Source organism: Meleagris gallopavo, chromosome 5 (assembly GCF_000146605.3).
Source record: "Meleagris gallopavo isolate NT-WF06-2002-E0010 breed Aviagen turkey brand Nicholas breeding stock chromosome 5, Turkey_5.1, whole genome shotgun sequence".
Classification (NCBI taxonomy): domain Eukaryota; kingdom Metazoa; phylum Chordata; class Aves; order Galliformes; family Phasianidae; genus Meleagris; species Meleagris gallopavo.
In genome coordinates this window covers 51,137,659-51,158,921 of record NC_015015.2, presented here as the reverse complement: position 1 = coordinate 51,158,921, position 21,263 = coordinate 51,137,659, and the positions used below count along the sequence as shown (strand labels likewise).

At 41.8% G+C, this 21,263-nt stretch overlaps 1 protein-coding gene across 5 annotated transcripts; it reads right to left on the bottom strand.

The window, feature by feature from the left end:
- Positions 1–637: 637 nt before the first annotated feature.
- CLBA1 (clathrin binding box of aftiphilin containing 1) lies at positions 638–20,526 on the bottom strand. 5 transcript variants are annotated; one of them, XM_010711997.3, is made up of 7 exons: positions 20,436–20,526; positions 14,034–14,134; positions 13,458–13,941; positions 6,110–6,258; positions 4,992–5,121; positions 3,781–3,894; positions 638–1,078 (listed from the first exon to the last, which is right to left on the bottom strand). In XM_010711997.3, exons 3-7 carry the CDS (start codon positions 13,893–13,895, stop codon positions 1,061–1,063), a joined length of 849 nt encoding a protein of 282 aa, XP_010710299.1. In that variant the 5' UTR covers positions 13,896–13,941; positions 14,034–14,134; positions 20,436–20,526; the 3' UTR covers positions 638–1,060. The 5 variants fall into 5 exon arrangements, with proteins under 5 accessions (XP_010710299.1, XP_010710294.1, XP_010710297.1 ...); XM_010711992.3 differs by lacking the exon at positions 638–1,078 and adding an exon at positions 2,553–2,871; XM_010711995.3 differs by lacking the exon at positions 638–1,078 and adding an exon at positions 2,553–2,871 and having other exon boundaries at positions 13,458–13,936.
- Positions 20,527–21,263: the final 737 nt, after the last annotated feature.

Genomic DNA, 21,263 nt, shown 5'->3' with positions numbered 1-21,263 from the left:
ATTATATGTATTTTAATTTGGACTTCTAAAAATAAGCTCTACCAGTAGGAATATGATGCTTCAAAGACAAAACCTCCCAAAACCGTGCCTCTGCTCTGTTCAACTCTAAGGATTGATTGTTGGAATAAGAGTCCCTAAGAGATTACAGCTTTGAGCAGAGTATCACTGAAATGTTTTCAGTCTTTCACAGTGGGATCGTTTGGATGTTTTTTGTTTGTTTGTTTGTTTTTTGTTTTGTTTTTTTTGTTGTTGTTCTATTTTACTCAAACTGTACACAACGTTCCTTCTATAGAGGAACCACATCTGTGATTTGAACTTTGTAGAACTTTGTTCTGTGGATATATTTTCCCTCTAGTTTCAAACAGGAAGAAAAATGCATTTCTGTCCAGCTCTGCAATGTAAAGCTCTCACCTTGCTTTAGTTTTCATCTTTTCAAAACCATGAACAAACGCCAAGCTCTGTGGTATTTACCTTTCACAGACACAGAGTAGAGTGACAAGTTTAGTTCCTCAAAACTAGAGTATTTCACAGTTGGGAGCTCAAAAGTAAGATTGGAAGTGATGAAATTTGTAGCTTTAAACACGCTAAGTTGCAAAGCTTTTCCTCCCTGTATCATTTTCACAGAACGAACACCTGCTCCTACTTCATACAATTGTGTATTTCAGGAGTTGGTGAGTGGCGATTGTTAGCAGGCTTGGCTTCGTGCCCAGGAAGGCAACAAGGAAATGACAAAAGGAAATGAACAGAGAGTTTGTGCAAAACACATCATAGGGTTTTCCGTCACCCCTTGTTTCCAAAGATAAGAATAGAAGGCAAGGCTGGTCTACAGCTGAAAATGATCTACTAACAAGTTTGGAGAGGCCCGTCTCCCTTTCTGTGTGAGTATCCCCCAAATAGCTCGTGTCCTAGTTCTGATGCAGGCAGCGGGGACTCCACAGACTTGATGCTGAACTGAATTGCTTTACAATTTCTTATCTGTGAGTCCTTTTCTTTGAATAAATGAGCTCGGACTGAAGACAGGAATCACAGATCCTCTCTCACCTGTCGTGTGCTGCAGTACTCAGGTAGCCCAGAGCATCTGTCCAAAAAAAAAAGAAAAAGCTGAAACACAGAGACCATCATCTTTGGAAGCCCAGTAGTTTTTTCCATGCTGAATCAAATTACACAGGTAATTTCCCTTTCCCTTAGACAGGGCTGCAAGACTGCTTCTGTGGCTGAGGCGCATTCCCTGGGGGAATGGTGCAAAAATTCCTTGATGCATTGATATAATGTCAGTGAAAGCAGAACCTGCAAAAAGATAGCAGTAACACACTAAAAAATGCCCTCTCAAGGATCTTCTTCAGGGCCCTGCTTCTCTGAAATAATAAAAATGAGATTTTATTCCTATAATTGTTTTCAATACCAACCTCAAATTTACATTCTTAACTTATTGACAATTTGCTAGTATTTACTGAGTTTGTTACTACAGACCACTGAATACACCTTTATGTTCTCTGAAAGACTTGCAGGGGAAATTCAAACTGTTTTCAAGTCCAGTGTTGGGGTGCAAAAGTTCACCCTGCTGCTGAATGCAGTTGGAGCCTTCAGCCCAGCCCTGCAGAACTCCTTTTGAGAGGATGGGAAACTGCTGAGCTGCCTGCTTTCAAACAGCACTTTTCCAAAGGCTCTGTTACTGTTTACAGAGGACCACTCTACAGTTTGCTTCATGCTAATAGCATGAGGTATCATATGCATTACTAAGATAGAGCAACTGTAATTGCCCTGCTGAACAGTTTGCTGGATGAAGAATTGGAGTCTGCTGTTGTTGACTGGTATTCTTAATTTCAGGAGTAGAGAAGACACATCATGAATGAACCAACTTAGTTCAGGAATATCAGTTTGCTCCACGGTGCGATGCTTCAGCATTTTCTTTAGGATGAGCTTGAATGAGTTAACAACTTCTTTAAAAAAAAATAAAATTGTACGAAGTTCCCATTTTGAGAGTGGCTAGAACAGAAAACTTCAACAGGTTTAGGGCCATGTTTCAAGCACTGTGCAGTACAAGTCCTGCTGTTCAGCTGTGGCAAGCAGGACTATGTGTGGTATGTCTGCTGAACAAATCCAACAGGCCCTGACACAATCAGCTTCAGAGATGCAATTTATTTCAGTTAGCAACCAATGCCAGGACAAAACATTTTCAATCTGATCGTGCCATTGACTACCTGTATTTCCACAGCAGGCTCTCACAATACACAGAAGCTCTACCTTCCTCAACCCCAATGAAAGCCACAGGTTGCAGAAGGCTCATTTCATCGTGGCAAAGTAGCAGATCTCAGCCGATTCAGACTGGACCAAACAGAAGAGATGATGTCGCTTCACAACACACTTGAGGTGTGTTCAGGTTTTGGCATAGAAACCAGGTTTTTCAGAGGCTTTAAGGCCTGAGATGTCAGTAATTCCAAAGAACAGTCCAGAGGATCTTTAAAGCGTGATTGCAGCTGGATTTACTGTAAGAAAGATGAATCAGCAGCAAAACCTCTCAGGACAAAATTGCACCTTTTGACTTCATAACTAGATGGGACAAATTCCTTCTAATAATGTGGCTTTAGGTACCTCCTGTACAGTAATACTTCCCTAATGAACATCTGCAGTCACCAATACAAAGCCAGTAAGAGAATGCATTCTATTCAAAAAGAAGGAAAACAATTAAAAAGTGCATTTGGTTCAGCAAACATCACTGTTGAAAAATTTCATGTTTAGGTGGGGTGTACTGAAAATGTGCTTCTTCCTTGGGGTTGTTATATATTGCATGTTCCCATTTGATGATGTGGTTTTCAGAAAGAGGTTACAAGTGAAAAGCTGATCCTGTCTGGAATCTGGCAATACAGAAAGCTGAGTGAAAAATTAAAAGCAAGTTAATATTTTCTGTGCTACATTAACTTAATCACATAGCATATTTGTATCTGATTTTAAGACAGACTTCATAAAAATCAGCATAAAGGAGAAAAAAAAAAACAACCCATAGAATGCTGATCTCAAGCACTTTGGTAAAAACAGAATGCAACTGATTCATTTTTTTATTTTTTTTTTTTTTAAGTAATGCAGAATGACAGAATCGTCCTCCAGGTTGCACTGCATGAAGGAAACTGAGCTTATAAATGCCTGCTTGACTGAAGGCAAATGCACAGATAACAATTCCCACTTTTGTTTCTCTGTAACAAAACAAAAATAACCCTGTAATTGTTAACATCAGTTCTACCTTCCTCTTTAGATAGTTCCTGTTTTCTCCTACAGTGGAGAAACCAAATCTGAATCTTTCTGAATATGTGCAATGCAAGCTCAAATGCAATTTCTTTACAAGGAACCTTGTTTCTTGTGTCTCCCTTACAATGCATCTTAGGAGCAAGCCACAAGTGTCTCTCAGTGTTCATCACGTCTATCCTTTAACACACTGATTTTCTTCTGTCATTTTCTGACATACACCCTGACAGTATCTTAGGTATTATTGCTCCCTCCCACCCAGTAAATAGTTTGACCAGCAGCCAGGGTGCTTAGCAAATAACCACACATTTCAGCATCCTCTATATTATATGGTTTTGCATTTGGGATGTTATGTTTTACCTTTTCTGAAGCAGTCAAGTAGGTTTTGATGGGTGAAATACAACTGTACGTACACACAGTCCTATCAGGACCAAGCTGTTAAGCCAGCACATATGCTCTAACAGCTGACAGCAGCACAGATGAACACATAAAATATGCTGTATGCTTCCCTCAAGTACTTATGTTTAGAGCAGTTCTTACCTTGGTCTGGATCAATGCTTTGCAGTTATTAATACTGAATCCGTCAAATCTGAAGTCTTCATTATCTTTAGCATTTGATTCCTCAGTGATGTCATTCTGGCACTCCGGAAAGTCCTAAGAAAGCAAATTTACATTTTCTTTACTAATGACTATCTGATCTCAATCTAAAGAAAAGTTTCCTCTCAAATAACAACATCAAATTCTACTTTCCAAAGCTGTATTTGTCATGTTTCCCTGGCACTGAAACAATTCGTTGGCAAGAAAGAGACCCATACATGTGAACCAAATCATGACTTAAATTGTAATTTCAAAATTAAGCTATTTCTGAATAAAATCACCACTAGCCTAAACTAGAAAATATATGAAAAATCAGTATTGTTAAAAGCAGCACGCTGCAAATATCTCGATGGGCAAGGAAAGGACAGAAGGGGAAGTTAGAGTGTTGGAGAAACGTCTCCCATTTCCTCCTGCTAGATGACAGCTCCTGCAGTTCACGATTGCACACAGCACCGCATCATGGCAATGAAATCATCAACTGGAATAGTTACTCTGAGAAGCACAAACAACTGATTCATGCCATCTAAATAACCAGGTTGAACACTAAACCATCCCCCATGCCTTTATCTTCCCAAAACAAGAGATTAAACAGAGACATTTGAGATTTTCAATATTGATAGTTCGTTCTCCTTTCAATTTAAAACATATTCCTCTCAAGTCTTGCAAAAACAGATGGAATCTTCTGAGGAAAAGGGAAGTGAAACACACTTCCAGTTCATATGCAATAAAAACACCCAGCGATTACTTTAGTAGCCTCACTGATTCAAATCCAATTTTCACTTAACAGAAAGATATTAGAGACCGACATCTTTTTCATACTCTGAGGAAAGAAAGAAAACCATCCAGTACGCATACATCTGAAAGCTATTTCTACATTCATACCTGAAGCTGAACATACTATCTAATGCAACAGGGTGCCACAGAACTGAGACCTCAGCGTAAAGATGATCAAAATTTGATCCCTACACAATTTCATCCTTACTGACACACAATGATGAGAAAACGTGAGACTACCATTTGAAAAGGCTCTCTTTACATAAACTTATAACTCATCCAGATCTTGTTCCTCATGTGTTTGCATGTATAGCTTACATAAAATCCAACCTGCAACCAAAAGTTTATACTGGCATACTGGCAGACCTTTGCTCAATTACCGTTCGATTTGCATCTATTCCAAGAACACTCAGAAGGTTTTCTTGGCAGTGAGATTTACTCCAGGGATGTCTTAATCTGGAGGTATTATCTAAGTCTCTAAGAGTTCTCCATATGTTTCCAGAATCAATGCTAGGAAAGAAAACACAAGTTGAGGTTAGATGGCATACAAAGTTTTCAGAAGACATATGTAATTCTTTCTGTACATACAGCTGTGTACTAGCCTACCTTTATCTTAAAGCTATTTCTACATTCGTTCAAAGTATCAACCCGACACACTAATAAATCTCCATGATGATTAATGGAAACAGCCAACATAACTGTACGTTGAGGCTTCTCAGAGAACTGCATTAGAAATACATGTCAGAGTTTGTTACATGCCCACAGTTCATACTAATCAATCGCTTCTGTAAGGTGGGTACAGAGTTCAGCCCTATTAATTTTCTACTTTGCATAATCCGTCCCTCAGACGTTTCTCCTCCATGTCAGTTATACTTCACTGCTGCAACTTGCTACTATTTAACTTGCTGGTACCTGATCTGGACACATATACTATGAAACAGAGACCATTCCAGCTGTCCTAGGAGTAAGTTAGGTGATACTAACTGCCATTAACACAACCTCAGGAAAGAAGTTGGATGCACCACAGCTTCTGAAGAAAATCTAGTTTAATGTGAAAAGTGGTCACCACCTGAGAGAAATGGGGAGGGGAAAAAAAAGGTGTGGGTTGTCAGCAGAAGGAGCAGCAAAACTCCTGCTTCAGATGATGGAGAATTGAGTCAGCTGTGTTGTAAAGAAAGGACGAGCAAACAGGAAGAACAGGCTGCCTGCTGGCTGCTCTGGCATTCCAGAAGCTGAATCATAAGAATGAGCACCAACAACAGGAAAAACTCAGAAATTTGTACTTCTGATATATTCTCTAACTTGCTTTCCCATGGCTAAAACATTATCCATTTCCTTGACCAACACAATACATAATTGGGAAGATCTATACACTGAAGGAGCACAGTGATTAAAATGATTCTTAAGTTTGTTGCCAATACCACAAATATTTAAACTATAAACAACATAATTGTTTGATTAATGAGGAACTTTTTTTTTTCCTGACTAAACTCATTACCAAAGTCGATTATTTGTAAGTTCAGGAATCCCAACATCTTCATTATTCACACCAAGTACTTGATCCAGGCTTCTTATGCTCTCGTTGGACTGCGATACAAGGACTTCTGGAAAGCCTGATTTAAATATACCCTCATAGCAGAGGTCTGCCTAGAAAAAAAAAGAGAGTTTCATTCCATATGCTACACATTGGCAACCCACAGCTCACCACAGAACAATGTTTCTACTGATGTATTATTAACTGTATTTAAAATCTGTATTAATATTAATAACACAGGGGGACTGAGCCCATAGTTCAGTGCTTTGAGTATTTACTTATCATTAGAGGAGGAAAAGCAAGAATCCAAGAGTTTCTGATGAACCTTCCTCTGTAATGTCACAACTGCTACCTGCTACGTTACGGACTGCTTTGCCTACTAGCAGTCAAGACTCCTTCTCAAGAAATTCAGTCCAGGCCAAAACCAACACATGCTCACACATCAACTCAAAGCTTATTTTGCTAACAGTATTTCTACCACATCTAATGCAACCAAGTGTAACTTAACTTATAGTTACCAGTAAATACTTGGACTGCACAAGTCCACATAAAAGCTGAGGTCACTATGTATCTGGATGCTTGCATTTGCACCAAACGTTTTCCGGCTTACATTAAGAAGTTTGGTCTGATTTACAAACTCATTCCTCTTCCAGCAGTGATAAGGAGGTTTGCAGGATGGACGTGGCCATGAGTAATCTAACCTCATGTAAACAGGACAAGTGGAAGTAACAGGGTTATCCAAGGAGCAGGAAATGCACAACCAAGGGAAAACGTGCGTAATTGACATCCTATCCTAAAGGGATGTTGTTGTGTCATCTCATCCAGAAGCTTTATTTCTCCAAATAAGGAGATACTCAAGTTTTCTAAATCAAAGTACTTCATTGCATTTAACACCCTGCAGTGTGACTGCAGTCCAGGAGCAGAGATGCTGTGTGAAAACTGGAGAACGAACCCAGCCAGCTTGTTTTTCCTGCCTAGCAATCAACAATCTAATCTGAAAAACATAAATGTGGATACTTTGACAGGTTGGTTTAATTGGAATTCAAATGACTGAAACGAATTGAGATATTTCCAGTTTCATTATACTGAACTCAGACAAATGCAGTGAATAGTGGAAGTACTGAGGGCGTGCACAGTCAGCAGAGCTGGCAGAGGGTTCTGTGCTTCTGAGCATGCTCCCAGAAGTGCAGCGTAGCCCACACGGCCATCCCTGAAATTCAGCCCTTACTGAACTGCCTTTCCTGATGGGTGACTGCAGAGACTCTCAAAAACTCCTGGATAAAACCCTCCAAAACTCTCCCAAAATATCACAAAACTTTAAACTGATCTGTAAATCGCTTTAGTGAACTTAAACTATATGGAGGAGAAAAGTGTTTGAAAAGCAGAATTCCATGACAGAACACTTGCAGAAGAAGTAACAAAGGAAAGCAGAGATCTTCCTTGTTTGTCATTTCTCCCTGCAACCTGTGATGTTGCACAGACATGCACACAAGCCACTGGAGTACAGCTTATCAAGCCAGATGAAGAGCTCGATGCACAGGAAAACCACAAGATCTTCTCTGGTATTAATTTTGTTTTTATTACTGTCTATTTCAGTGTGTGTTTTAACACAAAATGCAGGTAATTTCCATTTAACTTGCACCTTTGTACTGATGATAAAAATACAAATGCAAAAATTTCAAATCTGCTTTTTGAAAAAATCCTCTATACTACATCGGAGCACTTGCTTAAGCAAGTACACTCATTCCTCTTACAATGGCCTGAATTTAAAGAACACAAGAAAAATCCTTTAAGTCCTGGGGGTCGGCCTTTCCTCCTGTGTAACTAGCAACAGGACGAGAGGGAATGGCCTCAAGTTGCACCAGGGGAGATTCAGTTGGACATTAGGAAATATTTCTTCTCTAAAAGAGTGGCCAGGCACTGGAATGGGCTGCCCAGGGAGGTGGTGGAGTCGCCAACTCTTGAGGTGTTAAAGAAACGTTTAGATGCTGTAGTGAGGGTCATGGTTTAGTGGGGAATATTGGTGGTAGGTGGATGGTTGGGCTGGATGATCTCGGAGATTTTTTCCAACCTTGGTGGTTCTATGATTGTAGGCAAAGTATCCTGCTACTGCAAGGAAATGGTGATTTCATTTTTAAGTAGGGGACTCTGCTCCTGACTGTTATAATTTAATTAACTGATGCAATAGATATTGGAGGTCAGACATCTGACCTCAGATGATCTCTAGATCCCTTCCAACCTTCCTCTATTGAAGGACTGCACCCCAACCTGAGGAGTTTATGATGTCAAATAAACAATATAAAAAGAACAGGAATGAATGACAAACAACGTGTGTGTTCTACTCCCAAAGAAATTTCCAGCAGCACTGCAGCTGCTTCTCTACCCTAAGAAAAAGACACCTTAAGTATTTTAACTCTGCCTAAAGTTTCAGCTCACGTTGGATATTTCCTTTTGACTTTAATAAACACGAAAAAAATATTAAAGCAAAGGCTACAATTAGATTAATATGTACAACTTCTAAGAAAGAAACCATACAATCTGTTATATTTCTGCCCTGGTCACCACACACTCTGCTTTTCGGCATAAGACTGCATGTCTGAAATTCCAACCCTAGAATTTAACTTCTGTATATGCATACCAGCAACTCGTCACCAGTTATGTTGTGATCTCTGTTCTACCAATGCTAGACAGCTCACCCCATGCTCAGCACTGAGCTTTCCTGAGCAAAGCCTCTGCAAAAGGCAAAGCTCCACAGGGACAGGGAAGCCTGGCTCCACAAAACTCTGTTCCCTCCATGTAAAAACTGATTTTACAGACTATAAGCTGTGAGCTATGAAGTGCTATTAGCTCCATGAAAGCCCGAGTTGACTGCTCTCCTTTTTCTCACATTTTAATTCATAAAAGTAGTAATAATGAAGTCTTGCTATTTTGTTAGTATTTCATTTCATTTTTCTTTTTGTTAGTGTGCTTACCTGTGCCTGGTAAACATTAAAACACATCAGTTTCAGCAGTGCTGGAGGTGAAAGGGGGACACTGGCTTTCACCACAAAGGTTCCTTAAATATCAAGCTATTCTTGTGGAACAAGACAAGTAGTAACCAATATTATCAACCCAGCATCATTCCTCAGTGGAACCTCAGGAGAACCTGTGACACATGACTGTCTAGAAGTAGTGTATTCCAGCCTAAGGTGGACCTGAAGGAAGAACCCCTAGAGGATGCCGAGGACTCGTGGTACACTGATGGTAGTAGCTTTGTGCATCAGGGAGTAAAGCCGGGTATGCTGTAACAACCGATAGCAAGGTAATAGAATCCAAGGCCCTAGCTCCAAACACCTCAGCACAAAAGGCAGAGATCATAGCTCTAACTCGAGCATTAGAGCTAGCAGAAGGGAAAAAGATCAATATATGGGCTGACTCAAAATATGCTTTTGGCTTGGTACACACCCATGGAGCAATATGGAAAGAAAGAGGACTATTATCAACCCAAGGAAAAGGCATCAAACACACCAAAGAAATTCTCAAACTTCTAGAAGCAGTGCAGCTACCTAAAAAGGTGGCCATTATGCATTGCAGAGCACATCAAAGAGGAAAAACACCAGATGAGATAGGTAATGCTTTCGCAGACCAAGAGGCTAAAAGAGCAGCAGAGGAAGATCCGATAGAATTGCATCCTCTAGTTCCAGATGGTAAAATCCAAATTGATAGTGAACCCACATATTCGAAGGAAGATAAAGTTCTTATAAAGGATTTAGAAGGACAAGTAAGAAAGGGAGAATGGGTCACTATCCCACGGGGTAGAGCAGTCATCCCCACAGCCTTATTATGGGCGGTAGTAAGGGCTGAACATAGAAAAACACACTGGGGAGCTGAGGCACTGTACAAGTATTTGGCCCAGCAGATAGCCCAAACTTTATACTCCACTGTTAAACAAGTGACTCAACAATGTGAAATTTGTCTGCAGAACAATCCCAAATCTGGACATAAAATCTTATTAGGGCAGATAGGGAAAGGAAACTATCCAAGACAACAGTGGCAAATTGATTTCTCAGAACTGCCAAGGAAAGGGGGTACAGGTACATGTTGATTTAACTGATACCTCTGGCCATCCTGAAAACGTATTTCCCTGTAGAACTAATACGGCGCGGGAAGTAACAAAAGCGTTGTTACATGAAATAATTCCGAGGTTCGGGGTTCCTGCAGTAATCTCATCAGATCGAGGACACATTATTGCTAAGGTGGTTCAGCAATATTATGGCAAATTGATTGGCAATTACATACACCATATAGGCCACAGTTAAGTGGCCAGGTGGAGAAAATGAATCATCTGATCAAATTACAAATAGTAAAATTGAGCCAAGAAGCTGGAATTTCATGGCCACAGGCACTGCCTCTGGCAATTTTAAGAATTTGAACTAAACTCCAAACCAGGGAGGGATTAAGCCCATATGAAATTCTTTATGGGCGACCTTATGCTGTACAAAAAGGGATATCCACACAGGTGGGAGACAAAGTGTTAAGTGAATATATAGTTAGCCTGGCGAGACAGTTAAAGAAAGTCAAGAAAACAGTATTTGATACCAGGGCGTGAAGCCTTGATGGCCCTGTACATGATATATTACTGGGCGACTATGCCCGGTAATGAGAGTTATGAGAGTTAAATCCCTCTCAAATTCACCTTTGAGACCGAAGTGGGAAGGATCCTACCTTCTGACAATCCACACTGCTGCAAAACTGGAGGGACTGACATCGTGGATACATTATACCCACCTGAAGAAAGCAACTAGGCCGCAGAAGAAAGAGGATAATTGAAGATCAGGATTTGAAGCATGAATAAGCATTTGATTATATCCAGTATATTAGTGGTAGTGGTCACAGCATGGCAGGAGAATAGTTACCTGAGAATGACTGAGAAAATTGGTCAAGCTCTCAATAGATCATGTTGGATATGTACAGCCCTCCCTAGAGGGGAGGGAAGAATACCAGTTTATGGGATAGTTGCCTTAAACTGGACAATTCCAAATTAGGTGGAACATGGGAAATGCAAATTTGGGGTAGAAGATAAGGGTCCTAAGTTTGACTTGTTAGCTGTCAATTCTACTAGATCTATCTTTATAGATAGGAAACATGATAGTAAAGGTGGGGTGGGGGTTGGATGGCGAAATTTGACAGGCATAGGGTGTAGACGGGAATATAAGAACTCTAAAGCAGTCTCAGGAACTAGTGAAACTGGAAGGTGGAAGCAAGGTGAGGGATGTGATCCTAGAACTGACGAAGCATCACAATGGGCCTCAGATAAAAACATACTTGGAATTGTAGGGATGGGAACATCTTTCACCCACCAGGAAAACATAAACAGGCCATGTAAGTTACCTCATGGCTACTGGTGGCTATGTGGAGATGGCCAGGCACGAAAGGCCTGACTCTTGAGAACCCCTTGGATTCGAACTAAGCACACATACAGCCCCCTAGCTAGGTATAATACAGGGTTCCATAGCTTTCTGAGAGCCCTAATCCCAGCTCTAGGAGTAGTGCAGCTGGAAAAGGCTATAGTAAATATCTCTGCAACTCTGGAGATAGTGGAAAATGCCACAACGGATGCATTACGAGCAATCCAAGAGAAGGTATCCTCCCTGTCCAAAGTGGTACTTCAAAATAGGTTGGCTTTAGATCTGTTAACAGCTAAGGAAGGAGGGATATGCACAATAATAAAACAGAGTTGCTGTGCTTACATAAATGAGAATTTGAGAATTGAAACAGACTTAAGGAAAATCTGGGAACAGACAAAGGTTCTGCATAAGACAAGCATGGATGACACAAGCTGGGAAACAGATCTATGGGACTCACTTACTAACTGGTTACCAAATCTAAGATGGTTAAGGCAACTTTTCTTGGTATGCATCATACTGGTACTATTGGCAGGCCTTACCTGTGTGGTAATGAGGTGTTCTATGTGCCTGTGCCGGAATACGAGAAAAAAAGTACGAAGTCTGGAATAAACATGAGTTAAGGCAAAAGGTATAAAGTGGGGCTTATTTCACACTTTAAGAAGGAATAATCTAGCAGGTAGAAATCCTGCTAGATTGAAGAAAAGGGGGGGAATTGAAAGGTAGAAAAGTAAAAGGCAAAAAGAAGGTTTTGCAGTAACTGAGAATAGGGGGTAGGATAGAGGGGAATAGTTAGGGATAGTTTACAGAAGCAGGAATGTACAGTTCTTTAGAGAAAGGGGGATAGCAGACACGGGGTCTGTGAGGGGGGATGAAGGCCATGCTGATAAGGTTTGAGACATCTGGTAGGGAGGTGATTAGATATCCACAGAGCGAGACAAAACTAGTTTGGGGGATGCCTCCCTTCTCTGTCAGGAGTTATGGCGAGAAAGGTCAGAAACCTTGACGAAAAAGACAACAAATTCTTCAACTCACAACCCACTACGCACGCACAACAGGGGAGGATCTGCATGCTTTGGGGTATAATGAATATGTATCAGAATTCTGGGAAACTATTGATTATGTATTAGTTTGCCCTATATCTGTAGCACAATTTTTCCAGACGGTGTGCAAGCTTGGAGGAGTTATCCCCCTTGCACCAGGGCTTTTACACAATTGCCAATAAAACATACCTTCTCTATATCCTTACAGGCTACATGGTTTGATCTTCCGCACGTCAGTAGAACCCTTATGCTCAACAAGCAACTTAGTAAGCATTCAGATTTTAGTTCCAACATCGTACAAGAGAATGTATCCCATGATAGGAGAGGAATGGTATTAAATTACTTGCTATTCATTTTCTTGTATCATATTAACTTCTACCCATGATCAGTCCGAAATGCCAGAATGGCTGCTGGGTTATTCAGGCAGCGTACTACACAACAGAAGCTAATGTTTTTGTCAGTTTCTAACTCAATTTTATGTTGGTTTATTTCAAGAAGCTTGCAGGCAACTCGGGCTTTCTGCCCACTTTATTTTCGTTACCTGCCTTCCCAGCTCTTTGCTTCTTACGTTCCTTTTGCCTGGCTTTTAACTCTCAGATGCTTCAGGGCCCATTGTTTCCGAAGGGCTGTAACCCATTCCTGGTGCCCAAAAGAAAAGCAGCACGTTACATTCTTCAAAGCTCTCCAGCAGGACAACTGAAGTATTTGTCAAACTCTGGAAAGAAGTTGCATTTTGTTCCACTCGAGTTAACTAAAAAGCAGCCTGACAGTTTCTCTCCCTGGACAGAGTTATTCTCTATAGAGCAGACATTCAGATACAAATCTTAAGATGCAGGAAGCAGTAACACGAACACTTCTGGTCTTTGGTTTACTGCGAACACTTACCTCATTCAGAGAGCTGGAAGCCTCACTGCGTAGAGATGGCTCGGAACAGAAGTGACCGGCAGCAGCAGCACTGCAATGTCCTCTGCTCACGCCTGTACCACCATCAGAAGTGTTTTTTGACTTCAGCAAGATATCAGGTCTGGGATGCCATTTGCCCAAGGGTTCCTTGAAGCCTTCAAACTCCCCCCAGGAACCGCTGGGCGCTGAGGTACAGCAGCTCTCACCAGACCCCTCACAGCTCCGCCTGTCGCTCTTCAGTACTGGGAGACTCTGCTGCGTTACCTCGAGGTGAGTAATTCCTCCATTATTTGTCCCTGCGTTTGAGTTCCAGCCATTCTCACCGCCAGACATACCGCCCACCTCCAGCTCTGTCACACACACCCGGCACGATGCGTCTGTGCTACTGCGACTTCCCGACTGCAACAGGTTCTGCATCATGCTTGGAAAACCACCCCCACTCAGGCATCGTTTGGTGAAATCTGTGCTGAGAAACAAAACAAAACCAAACCAGCAGTTAAGTTCGATTGCATTAGAACTCTGAATGCTTTTAAAACATGACCAAATTCTTCATGTTACCCCTTAAATATCCCCTGAATCACAGCAGGACGTCCTTCAGTCTCTCCTGCAGCATTGGCATGTGCATGCTGTTCGGTCTCACTCCTGTGTAAGCTGTTGGCCTGCAAGGAAAGAATAGCAAATAAATACTTCTGTGATTAGAGCTGCGTAGGAATGACCACCGCGAGCCGATAAGGCAGCAGAAAGAATGCTCAGGTTAAAACAAGCACATTCCAGCACTGCACAGCAGTTTGGAGTAAATTTTTGATAGCACAAAAAAAGCATTATGGTAGTAGCAATATTTCAGGAAATGTTAAACAGAAGTTGTTGGATATTCGGGGAGTGCTGGAGTGGGTGCAGGAGTCACAAAGAACACCTCCTAGGCATTACCCAGCCCTGTAGTTCTGCCACCCAGCTGGTGCTGGCTGCAAACAGAGCTCTTTTTGTCTGTGTGGGCTTTCCAGGTCCCAAAGATTACCCAAGAGGCAAATGTGACCTGCGGCACCACAGGCACCGGCAGCTCAGTTCTGTGAAAAGCAACAGCACTCCAACTATTTAAGCAATTAAGGCTGATTTGAGAAGATTGATTTAACATCTGTGAGTTACACACACAATGCCGCATTTATTTCCTTGGGTAGATCGCATCTCCTCCAGCACCCTTCCCATTGCTAAGCTGCAGTGAAGAGATGCAGTCACTATTAGATGTTAGATAGTCCTCAGATGGAAAAATAACAGAGGTTTTTCCCAAGTTTACCCCAACACAAAGCAAAAATGACCAGCCCCAGATGCAAATGGACCGGGCTATGGGGCAACATAACACTGGAGATCCAGGGTTACGTGAGGGGCTGAGCTGGTTGGCAGGCACCTGCCCAACCTCCTCCTTCCCATCCAACCTATCCTCCATGTCCTCTCTGAGCTTTTCTCCTTCCTCAGCTCCCTGCGGCTGTCCCAAGCACAGTTGCCCTGAGAAATCCCCATTACTCCGTACTGTAATATAAGGAAGAAATATTTCACTCGGAGGCCCTGGCACAGGCTGCCCAGAGAGCTGCAGGTACCCCGGAGGTGCCCAGGGCTGGGTTGGATGGGGCCATGGGCAGCTTGAGCTGTTGGAGCTCATGGCAGGGCTTGGAACTGGGCAACCTCTAGGGTCCCATCCAGCCCAACATGGCTCCTTCCCATTTCTCTGGGTTAACAAGTTCTTCACTCACACTGTTCCTGGTCCTCTGCCGTTCCCATTGCCTCCCCCTTCAGCACCCTGGGTCGGGACCACCAGCTGTCCTGCAGCCAGGAGTCAGCTCTCACCTCCTAGAAAGGGCCACAAGGTAGACTGGCATGAAGAAGAAAAGTTCACATTTCTAGTTTTTTCCTCCAAGCTGGCAGGCTAAGAACATACAGATTGATGGTGGTGATTTGCGTTTGTTTTCAAGCTAAAATGCCAACATAATCACAAAATTCCAAGATTCTGACTCAGGGAGAAACACAAAAAAACCTTCACCCTCACACAGGAATATAAACCCATGATAAAATGATAGGAATAACCCAACTGCAGACTGTCAGGACCTTTTCTTCCCCCACCCCCTCCCCATTTTGCCCTGTAAGACACTTGTGTAGTTGGGACTCCACCTGCCTGATGTGTCAGATAAAGCTGGAAGCTGCGGGTCAAGTGGCTGTGGCCATCCCACCCCACAGCCTGAGGGGACCAACCCTTCTCGCCCATATCTTGAAGAGCATTGGCAGGGAATGGAGGTTTCTCCAGGGAGGAGAACAAAGAGAAAACCCCTCAGGGTGTTGGCACTCCCTGTCCACTCAGCTGGGTTTAAAATCTGGGCAATCCCAAGCAATAGAGGATGGTTGAAGAAGCAATGAAAAAGGTTTTCTGGAGCAATGCCCAAAATAAAAAGCATTTTCTAGGCATTACAGTGAATGTGGTTTTCAGCCCAGGCACAGATACGTGTGCTCCCCTCCCACACATCTGACTCTCATTTCAAGCTGTAGCGCTTTATCTGAGTGTGAGAGGCTGAATTTGGGAGCGATGCCCAGACTCAAAGCCAAAAGAACTTTACTGGCAGGTCTCTGAAATATTTTTTTTCTTTGTTTTCTTTCTGCTTTAGAGCCATTTCTTACCCTCCATGGCCATCCCGTGGCAGCCTGAGGAAATCCAACTGGCTCAGCAAGGCTATGATTCAGACCCAGGCATCTGACACTTGTTAGGATAGCATCATTATCCTACAGTGCAGTAAGTTTGTGCTTTACAGGCCTCAGTGGTTCCAGATCTCTTAAGTTTTTAGGGGAGCTCAGCTTTTTCTTTTTTCTTCCAGCTGCTGAGATTGTTTAGCACAGCTTTATATATCCACCTGTGCCTTCTCACAGCAATAGGCAGCAGGCAGACTGTGTGAAAACAGTGATGCTTCCTTTGTATCACACTTTGCACCTGGAGGGAAAGGGACTCACAGGTTTTGCAAACCTGCCTCTGCCTTGCCAAGCTCGAGCTGCCTTTCATTAGGTGAGCAGCACAGTGGAAGAGCAGCTGAGCATCAGAAGCTGCCCTAAGTCCCAAAAACCTGCAGTGCTTTGGGATATAGCCAGCTGCACCATCTGCTGGACATACCTACCCCAGCCTCTGCTCTCCAGCAAAGGAAGCTGAAAACATATGAACTCACCCCCCAAAAAAACTGCTCAGGTTTGTTTTGGGTGGATATTGAACTCTGAGGCATGGCCGCCTACAAAGTCGATTCTATTAGATCCATCTGAATTAGTATCCCTTGACTCAGCCCAACTGAGCTGACTGGTGTTAAAATTCATGTTATGTGTTTGGTGGATAAGGCTCATGATTTTGTCTGACATACAACAGTCCTTGGGATTTACCCCATTACTCCTTCAAAAAAATCAAACAAAACAACAGTCTTTATATAAATTGTCAGTATGCTAAATGCTTCAAACATGGACTGTAAACTTATATTTAGACCCTTCAATGTATACAGCAAGTAAAGCAGAACCTCACTATTCAAAACTTCACCACTACAAATGGCTGAATTAACTGAACACTCACCTGCAGCTTCTGATGCCACAATTCCTACTGGAAATTTGAGTTTAGAATAATCCTACGGTATATGTACTTTTTCTTTTCCTCATTTTTTCCTTTAGAAATATATATATATATATATATATTGCAATAAAGAACCTCGATAGAATAGCTGAAAAACATTTACTTTCACAGAGATGAGTTCTAAGCACTGGTTTAATCGATCAGCTGTGGCTTCATTTGGAAGTACACTTCATAACTCCATTGAACTCCCTCCTGGAGAAACAGTGATGTTGCCATACCTTCCAGCTTTGCACCACTTCAAAACATAAGTAAAATGCTTTGGCTTTTTCCTGATTGTGTAGCAAGAATAGCAACACTTCAGGGCAAATTTTGCTTCTCTCCAATGCTAGATGGGCCTGGGTTTCCTGCAACCCCTGAAAATATTACTTTGTGGGATGGAAGGAGCTGGCATTAATGAGGGACCTACAGCAGTTACAGTGTCCGGGCTAAAAGATCAACCAGAATGTTTTCAACAGCAGGTGGCAGCTCTCCCCTATTATCTCTTGTATGCATGTAGCAATACACTGATACTCCCTCTGAGTAAGGGAAGTAATTCATCCCCTCTACACACTGTGTTAAAGAGGTATTGGACCACCTGCTTTATGTGCTGACAGCAGAAAAGCCATTTCACTGATGGGCTGTCAGTGTAGAAAGGTACTCTGGGCATGGAAGATGAACAGTAATACACCTCCCAGAGACTCTAAAAATGCAAGAGATGTATGTGCCCTGGCTTTAATGGCTGTGTTTAGCAATTTCATCCAGCCTGGCAGTGTTATTTTAAATCAAACCTTGCAGATGCTCCTGTGGCTTTTTAGAGTGATTTTGAAGAGCTCAACCTAAATGACTTCTTGGGAAAGGCAGTCAAATACAATTACACTCTGGAAGCTCATGGATACACCGTCTTCCAAACCTAGATGTGGGCTGCACTACTTTATGAACCTCCAGGATGTTACCTACCTAACACACGTGTCAAAAGAAGACTCAAACCATTCAGAGTTCCTGCAACATCCTGGGGTGATTATTGTGCCATATATGAAGCCTTCAACTCTTTGCTACCACTCCATCACCCATTGACACTTCTGGATGGAAATCCTTTCCTGTCTTAAGCTGCTTTCCCTTCTGTTGTCAATCCCACCTGCTGAACCCCTCATCTCTTTCATCAGATCTCATTTTTTCCACCATCTACCAGCCCTTCTTCCTTTAGCCTCCTTAGAGAGTTGCATCTTGGGGCACTAAGGAAGTGATAGTGCTTGTTAATCTGTGTGCCAGTCTCTTGTGTAGCAGAAATCTAGTGGTAGAATCAGGAGGCTGCTGTATAATGGCAACCTCATGGCAGTTGCTGTTATGAGACCACTGGCAAGCAATAGTCCGTAGATTTCAGGAGCATAAAAGTCACCTTCTTGAAGTCCCCTTGCACAACAACCATCATAAACCCTCATAAACTGCTACGAATGGCCCACCCAGTATGGATGGCTTTGCCTCATAACCACACAACTAACACTGTCATCACAGGATCGTTTAGGTCAGAAAAGACCCTTAAGATCATCAACTTCAACCACCAGTAACACAAATCCACCACTAAACCATGTCCATAAGCGTCACATCCACACATTTCTTATACACCTCCAAGGATGGCAAATCTTCACTTCCCTGGATAGTTTTTTCCACCATTCTTCCTGTGAAGGAATTCTTCCTGCTATCAATTCTAAACCTTCCCTAGAGCAACTTGAGGCCATTTTCTCACATCTTATTATCTGTGATCTGAGAAAACAGACTGACTGCAACCTTCTTTCAGGCAGTTGTAGTACCCATGCTTAACATTCACTGCTCCATGCTCTATTATAATTTCATATTAAGCTACTGTTCTGTGTCTCTTTTCTGCTGATGATCTGAAGTCATCATAGAGCAGCTCCATAAATCCAACAGGCTTTGCTGCCTGCATAGTTTTGTCAGATATCTAGATACTCATTTATTGAAAGCATGCCTTGTAACTTCTACCAGTGCCCTGCATGCACTGTAAATTGAGCTGTGATCCCTGCAGTTTGCAGCTCACTAATCCTCTGTTTTAATGCCTGATTAGGTCCCAAATCCATTATTGTTAGTGAGATGTCAGTGCAGGGTAGGCAGGAGGACTTCATCCTCTTGGCTATGAGTTAAGCTGCTAAAGGTACACCTGACTTATGCCATGTATTAATTAGCTTGCCAGGAAATTTCATTAGTGCTGTTCAGTGAAGATGCTGAGAGATCAGGTACTCCATTAGCAGTGCTGTGCTTCAGCATTAAGTTGTAGCACTTGAAACTTAACAAACCTCTAGAAAAAAAAATAATAAAGCCAAACATACCATTAGCACAAAAACAGTTTAAAAAACTTGAATGCTTAATGCAAGTAATATTTGAAAGAATACTGAATTCTATTATTAGCATCTCTGAAGAAGATGCAAGAGATTACAAGCTCTCTTGCATTACCTTGGCTCTATATTCCCCAAGCAAGCTTCAGGTGAACCACGAGGTGAAGGATATTGCTCTTGTGCTACCAATGCTATCACAGCCAAAGCTGCAAGAGGGCAGCACAGGTTTTGTTTAATGGATTATTTGCTTCACTGCTGAGGGCTCAATTCTGAGAGCTAAACAATTCAGCCAGAAAATTAGAGAACTTCTGCTGCCACAGCTGGGTCTGGCTTGGGACTTGAAGTCTGGATCTAGGTTCAAACTCTCCCCAAATGCTCAAGTACTTAAGGTTGTGATAATCTCTATTTATGGTTAAAAGAAAGAAAAGAAAAAAAACAAGACTGAAAAGGCTTAGTATACATTAGCAGCAGTCCCGGGCTTCTTGTGCTATTGTGAATGAGGTAAGCAGTGCTTTACAGAGAACCATCATAAGGATGCAATTAGCAATGAGAATTATGCCACAGACATTTTACATTAAAGAAAACAGTTGTAGCAAAAGTCCAATGTTAAATTCCAGAAACATCAAAGCTTGTAGTTTGTATAAATTAATAATACAGTGAAGCGTAAGCTTTGAATGCATAGACACACCAATAACTTGTTTCTGAAAAAGTTCTTGTTTGAGAAGAATGGCCACACTTAATATTAATTTTCCATTTGGGGATATTTTATAAAAGAGGATTGATTTATTACTAGCTTGCATGCGGACATGATTTATTTTGATATCAAGAGATCAGGGAAATACATGAGTTATACAGATCTGAACATGCCAGGGAAAGTCATTTTGCTAACTAAAACTGTACTTAAAAACAAATATACTGAGCTAGTAACTTTTATAAAATACTTAACCATGTACAAGCCCTCTAAATATTCACCATCTGCTTTCTACTCACCAGCTATTCACGTTGTATATCCTGTTTATGAGCAGGAACTTGCTGAATAAGGTGACTTGAAAACTTCTGAAGCCTCACAATTTTGAACTTATAGCTAACACCAGGATGTGATTCTCCCTACAGGTGAGATTGGGCCATCAGCTACCACCTGAAAAAAGCCTGAGTTCTCTCTTTTGAAATAACGAAACCAAGGTTTCTCTATTTAAATCAATTCATGGCAGGCAAAAATACACTGAATAAAGAAATGCTTGAAGTAATACAGTGGGGTAAATTCAGTATTTCAGATCTTGTCCTTTTTTAATTTTAATGCATTAATTTTGCATTTCTACACAGTCTTTCAACATAGAAATATAAAGCTAAATTTAATGCCCATTACTGCAGCCTCCACTAAATAAATAAGGGCCATGAAAGCATTTGACAGCATGTTTACAAAGGATTGTAACAGTACAAAGTACCTTCCTGCAGAATGTTCCAAATGGATACTCAGAAGTCACTGACTCAGAAGTCACCAGATGGCAAATGCATGTGGTCAGCACGTTGGGCTCAACGTACCAGGACAGTAGGTGCTGCTAGGGACTCTTCCAAGTCCTGGTTGCATTCAGGCTGCCATTTTTTAGGCAGAAGCCTCATGAAGGACTGCAGTTTAATTTTCCCAGGTTGAGCCTGTTGGTGTAACGGGGTGTTGTGCTACCCTGTTCTCCATACTTCCCTAATGGGGCTAAAAATTGTTATTTCGAGATTATTTAAAAGGCTGTTAATGAAGTGGCAAGAGAAAAGCAGAAAAGCAGCACCTGTAACACGGGCAAAAGCATCTGAAGGGGGTTCTAC